The 6,000-nt window shown below is 30.1% G+C and overlaps 2 protein-coding genes across 2 annotated transcripts; both read right to left on the bottom strand.

Annotated features, from left to right (window-relative positions):
• Positions 1 to 313: 313 nt before the first annotated feature.
• LOC108568112 (innexin inx7-like) lies at positions 314 to 1,883 on the bottom strand. Its single transcript, XM_017929036.1, has 5 exons — positions 1,650 to 1,883; positions 1,407 to 1,590; positions 1,248 to 1,350; positions 957 to 1,191; positions 314 to 900 (listed from the first exon to the last, which is right to left on the bottom strand). Exons 1-5 carry the CDS (start codon positions 1,881 to 1,883, stop codon positions 403 to 405), a joined length of 1,254 nt encoding a protein of 417 aa, XP_017784525.1. The 3' UTR covers positions 314 to 402.
• A 328-nt stretch (positions 1,884 to 2,211) lies between these two features.
• On the bottom strand, positions 2,212 to 3,836 carry LOC108568120 (innexin inx7-like). The gene is made up of 6 exons (XM_017929048.1): positions 3,739 to 3,836; positions 3,448 to 3,684; positions 3,210 to 3,393; positions 3,049 to 3,151; positions 2,770 to 2,995; positions 2,212 to 2,717 (listed from the first exon to the last, which is right to left on the bottom strand). Exons 2-6 carry the CDS (start codon positions 3,682 to 3,684, stop codon positions 2,220 to 2,222), a joined length of 1,248 nt encoding a protein of 415 aa, XP_017784537.1. The 5' UTR covers positions 3,739 to 3,836; the 3' UTR covers positions 2,212 to 2,219.
• Positions 3,837 to 6,000: the final 2,164 nt, after the last annotated feature.

The following is a 6,000-nucleotide window of genomic DNA, read 5'->3' as shown; positions in this document are numbered from 1 at the left end:
AAATTATACAATATTATTAAACTATATATATTCTACTAGATTGAACTTCGGTTTTTCAAATGATATCGAACTTCTAACCAGCTAAATCGATTGCTTAATTACTACTGCACATTGCAAATTTTAAGATTAAGGCAACTTGATATTTTTATTTAATTATTTATTTAGTGACATAATATTTATTTATGCACTTTTAATTTAGACATACTTACATTTTGTTTATAAACTATTAATATACTAGATAATCATAAAATCAATAGATCGTTGATAATTACTAAATTGATAAAGTATATTTTGTATAAAATTATGTATCACATATTAATATTTAGGTGAAATGGTCATTACTTCCTAAATGATTTTGTTTATTATTTATTTTCTATGAAAGTGGTTTTTATTATTACATGATTAATATTGCTTTTTGTTCATGGTACCAAAGCTGTCGTCGTCGATATATCTAAGTTTGTTGTCCTTATAATCTTCGCTGTCCAAAGAATTTTCTTCGTCCAGCAAATTCGGAATCAATTCCATTTCTTCCCATTCTTTCGCAAGTTGGGAGATGAAAGTCTTAAACACCAGCGGATTCATGTTCTTGGATACGTAAGTTAGGAAGAGCCAATCTAAATAATCCGATCTTTTCGCTGCTTTCACGATTCTCCAGGGGTTCATCTCCTTGGAATACTCCATCGAATAAATGAGTGCATTCAATTGTCGACTTCTTCCAAACAAAGCAGTCACAGCACGCCAAATCAATGCACATACAGAAACTATCAGGATTATTAAGAACCAGAACCATAGAAACGAGTAGATTTTCTCGTTGATTATGTTCAGTGCCAAAACGCACATGGCGTCATGTGACTGAATCGTTCCAGACGCACCGTACTTATGGAACGTGCATTTAGTCATCTGAAGATTAAAATTATTCATTAGTATATAAAAAATAAAATACTGGAAATAATTACTTTCGGAAATACTTTGTCCAGAATGAAAGTATCGGAATTATTATCAAAATGTTCTTTTATTAGCTTTGGACCTAATGATAGGAAGGCGCCATCAAGAAACCAATTAGTTAATATTATTTGCAGAATGATGTTAAATAAATTCAAGAATTCGCAAATTATCAACCATTTGCTCCAATCCTTGTTAACTATCAGACGCTTACTAAACGCCAGATTTAAATCACGGAATTTCTGATTGCTAAAACAAATAGATATTTATTTTTTGTATAAATATATTTATGTAATTTCTTTTACATTTCGGACTTTGTTGGTGTTCTAAATTTTCCTATATTTAAATTTTTGTCTGTAGCATAGGCAGCAAGTTCCAAACCTGCCACCAGATTCTTCAATCTTCCACCTTAAAAATATAATTATAACATTCATAATATTGTTTTTTAATAAAACCAAGTTTACCTTCTTTCAATTTCCAAATCATATGAGGAATGTAAAAAGTAAGTGCTTGAAAACTAAGGACGTATGGGACCCATTGGTAATAAGCATGCAGTTGAATCGGTTCATCTGAATTAACTCCAGTTGAACCAACACCCGGATGCGCTATATCGTGTTGATTCAACATAGATTTATTCATATATTTAACCTAAAAATCACCGCACGAAATTAGAAAAAAAAATAATTTAGAAAAAATACAAAACTTACAACAGTGAAGGTTGTCGTGAAAAAGCAGAAAGTGTTTATCACTCTATTATCAACACCATTTCCGCTGAGGCACTGAATATGATTGCCAATCAATTCTGTAGACACCAAAACTGTTAAAACTATCATAAACCACATCGTGAATCTGTAATGCAATTGAAACGCAACATTGTCGATTGTATGTTTATTTAATCGAATTTTTACATTCGCCGAGAGGGTATTCACGATTCGCAACATCTAAAAATCAATATATCAAAGATACTTTTCTTTTTCTATTTAAAAATTCTTACTTTTTTTTTCTGGAGGCCAGCGACCAATCCTCCACACGAGATAAATATAAAACAATATAAAAATATAACAAAAAAATTCAGACAAAATCTACTACTCTCGATTTCGTATCTCCCTTATCTTATCATTTTTTTTTAGTATAATTGTAGTCCGTATTACTAACCTATTTGATTATCAAGCATCAAAAGAAAATTGGATTTAAAGGATTTATAATCAAACACGTTCATAGAATTCGTATTTTTTTATTAAAAACATAACAAATGATTAAATAGTTATAATTAAAATTTATTTGAATATCTCATCGATCTTATCGATGCTACCGAAGTTTTGTTCATTGAAATAATTCGGTTTCAACGAATCCATTCCCTTCTCGTAGGATTCTGCCGAAATTGTATTGTCGTCGATCTGACTCAAATTCTTAGCAAGTTGAACTATGAATATTTTAAATACAAGAGGATCCATATTCTTTGAAATATATCCAAGGAATAGCCAATCTAAATAATCACATTTGTTGGTCACCTCCAATACTTTCCAAGGATTCGATTTTCCGGGTGTAATAGTGCTGTATATGATCTGGTTAAAACGCCGGTTCTTTCCGTGAAATACAGCCGTTACTAATCTCCAAAGTAAAGCAAAAGCAGAGACGACCAGAAGGAACATGAACCAAAACCATAAAAACGTGAATATCTTTTCGTTAATTATATTTAAAGCCATAACGCACAGTGCGTCGTGAGCTTGTATTGTGCCAGATGCACCATATTTGTAAAAATTACATTTGGTCATCTGAAAAACATTGAATAAAAAATATTTGTAAATACAAATGCATAGATAATACTTTCGGAAAAACTTGATCCAAAATCCAGACTTCATCCATTCCCACTTCGATAACTTTCGGACCCAAACTTAGGAATTTACCACCCAAGAAAACATCGGTTAACCAAATTTGTAAAATTACGTTGATTAGATTGAGAACTTCGCATGTTATTAACCAGGTAGCCCAAGATTTGTTAACAATCAAGCGATCTTTAAACATAATATTGAGTTCTTCAAACTTCTTCTTGCTATAAAATATTAAATCTATATAGAAAATTTTAAAACAATATTGACAACTTACATATCAGTCTTTGTAGGCAATTCATATTTATCTAATTTTATTTTATTGTCTACGGCGCAAACAGCGAATTCCAAGCCGTTAACTAACTTTTTAATACGACCAGCTGTAATTAAAATTTGATCATATAATCAGTAAAATTAAGTTTTTTATATTATGTTAACCTTCTTTTCGTTTCCATATTAAATGCGGAATATAAAATGTGATAGCTTGCAAGAAGAGAACGAATGGAACCCATTGGTAATAAGCATGGTGTATTATTGGTTCATCTGAGTTTACACCCATTGAACCGACGCCGGGATGCGGAATGTAATGAGAATCCGTGAAAGAGGTATTTAAATATTTAATCTACGGATATTTTTGTTAATATTAACCAAATTAAATATGACTAATATTACTCACCACGGTGAATGTTGTAGTGAAGAAACAAAATGTATTGATTACTCTTTCGTTTACTCCAGATCCTACAAGACATTTAATATGCTCGCCAATAAGTTCCTGGGATGTTACCAATACCGTTAATATAAACAATAACAGCATGGTGACTCTATAATGCAATTTGAATGCCAAATTATCAATGTGGTTTCTTTTAACCTTTAATTTTATATTTTTAGTAACCGTATCCACGATGGCCTTCATCTAAATAAAGTTTTGCTTCAAATAGTTTATAAAATTACAAGTAAAAAGACTCACCTTTGAAATGATATAAGTAACGTAAACATAGAAACTATAAACTTTAGCGTGCGAATAGCTAAATGCAACTAATTTGTAATCTGGATGCACACCTTATCTAATGACTACTCGATAAGAGGCATATATACATAAACGCTGCTTTTAAATATGGGTGATAGAAATAATCATAACATAACTAGTTATTTAAATGTTAAAATAGTGTTTTTAGGTTATCAATTTTGACCCAATGTTCAGTCTGTGTTTCCATGTATCAGTATAATCAAGACTCTTAACTAGTTCAATTATTTAAGTAAATTAGTATCTATAAGCCTATAGTTATGGGCTTGTACTTATTATATATTTGATTATAAACATTTCAAAATTGAAGGTTGTCGCATTCTTTGGGCACCAGACCTCATGCATCACCATCTCTGTTCATTAAAACTTAATATATATTATTCAATCTCAATTCTAATATTTTTAGATAAACCCCAATAATTCTCATAGGATCTAAAAAAAATCTAGGTCTTATGTATTATGTCATAAGTACAGTACCCAATGGACAAGATTGCTCTTTTAATCAGAAGAAAAAGTATATAAAACAACCGAATAAACTAAAAGATCTGAGGATGATCTTACAGCAAAATATACTAATATTATCATTAAACAAATTTATTTTCAAGACGAATGTTAATCTCAAAAATATATGTATATACGCACAGCGAATCTTTAAACCGTATTATTACCATCTGTATTTTGTATGTAAATAAAAAATATTACTGACAAATTATGACTTAATTTTGCTTTATATTAATAAATCCTTGTTTTCTACCACGAATTACAGTGTAATCTCGCGTAACGAGCATAATTCTTGAAATACTCGTTAAGCGAATCATTTTTGTTACAATATTTTGCTCGTTATGTGAATTATTCGGTATGAAAGTGATTATTAAGTGAAATCCACTGTACACTAAAAAAAAATGCGTGTTTTATTGTTATAATGGATACATTTAAAATCTTCAATTGAATATAACTTAAAATTTACAAACCTGTTTTAAATAAATATAAAAGTAGGGACTTGAAAACTAGATATAAACATGAAGAATAATTAAAATTTATACATGACGAGCATTTCGCATAACGATTGACAAGAAGTCCCGGATTTCGCGTCTGCTACATCATTTATAAAACTTGTGTATTTTTGAATATATTTCACTACACAAGTAAAATCAAATCCGGAGTTTGTGGAACGGATTAAACTCATTAAGCGAGGTTCCACTGTATTTAGTATGAGCAAGATTTAATGATGCATATTTTCTAAGATACATATACTGATTGGAGTGAAGCTTCACTAATAAATGTAACAATTTAAAATCGTTTGCGAGGGCTGCAGGAGGCGTGAGAATCGAAACCGCAGAGTCCGGTTCGAGAGATCGGACAATGGGGATGACTCAACAGATCAGCTCCCCGATTGATCGAACAGCATTCTTGCATCTTCATAATATATATTATAGTGTACCCGTGCCCGAAGACTCTGCTATACATATAATATTAAACTCTTCTACATTTTGTTCCTTTTATAACTGCGAGAACGGTAATAATTACAAAGGCCCCATCAATTTTTGCTGGAAGAAATTCATTAAATCATAAATGCTCCGATGCACCAATGCGAATTGAAGATCAAACGAAACCAACATCAAAGAGTATATCTTAATTCCCTATATTGTTGTCTAGAATTAATACACAACAAGAACTCATATGTTTATTTATTTTTTTTTTCATATTTCTATATTAAATTACCATCATTTCTTATTATATAAAAAATAATTTACAAATGTATAAATATTATCATAAAAATAAATAATTAATAAATATGGGAAAACATGTTTATTAAAAAAAAAGGTACTTGAATTACACGGAGTTTCAAATCATAGTGACAAAAAATAATCTTCGTGTAATACGATATTTGCACTGCTTATTTAAAGTATACTTTTTCACAATTTTTAAAATAAAAATCAGGATCCAAATATAGTTCTTTTATTAATTATTTGCGGCCTAGGTGCTAAAGAATCATTGATTCTATATGTCGGTTCACGTTACACGTCACTGCGTGCGGTTCTCAAAATATTTGTTTAACAGAAAAAATGGCTCTTCACTTCAAAAAGGTTGCCGACCCTTGCTCTAAACTAACAAGGTTTTGAATAGCATGAAACCACTGTTAATTTTGTCATAAGAATACAAGATTTTTTATATTTACAAAATTTACAAATTGTATTTCTTATA

Source organism: Nicrophorus vespilloides, unplaced genomic scaffold (assembly GCF_001412225.1).
Source record: "Nicrophorus vespilloides isolate i.1.1-1 unplaced genomic scaffold, Nicve_v1.0, whole genome shotgun sequence".
In the NCBI taxonomy this organism is placed as follows: Eukaryota; Metazoa; Arthropoda; class Insecta; order Coleoptera; family Silphidae; genus Nicrophorus; species Nicrophorus vespilloides.
Note: the sequence above shows the minus strand (reverse complement) of the source record. Positions and strands in the feature narration are given on the sequence as shown.

What these genes read in the sequence shown, in the direction of transcription:
- LOC108568112 (XM_017929036.1), bottom strand. Translation starts at nt 1,883, where the DNA reads ATGTTGCGAATCGTGAATACCCTCTCGGCGAATGTAAAAATTCGATTA. An exon ending in GATTTGGAAATTGAAAGAAG is followed by an intron (nt 1,351 to 1,406) that starts GTAAACTTGGTT and finishes TATATTTTTAAG; the next exon opens with GTGGAAGATTGAAGAATCTG. An exon ending in TGGACAAAGTATTTCCGAAA is followed by an intron (nt 901 to 956) that starts GTAATTATTTCC and finishes TTTAATCTTCAG; the next exon opens with ATGACTAAATGCACGTTCCA.
- LOC108568120 (XM_017929048.1), bottom strand. Translation starts at nt 3,684, where the DNA reads ATGAAGGCCATCGTGGATACGGTTACTAAAAATATAAAATTAAAGGTT. An exon ending in AATATGGAAACGAAAAGAAG is followed by an intron (nt 3,152 to 3,209) that starts GTTAACATAATA and finishes TTTTAATTACAG; the next exon opens with CTGGTCGTATTAAAAAGTTA. An exon ending in TTGCCTACAAAGACTGATAT is followed by an intron (nt 2,996 to 3,048) that starts GTAAGTTGTCAA and finishes AATATTTTATAG; the next exon opens with CAAGAAGAAGTTTGAAGAAC.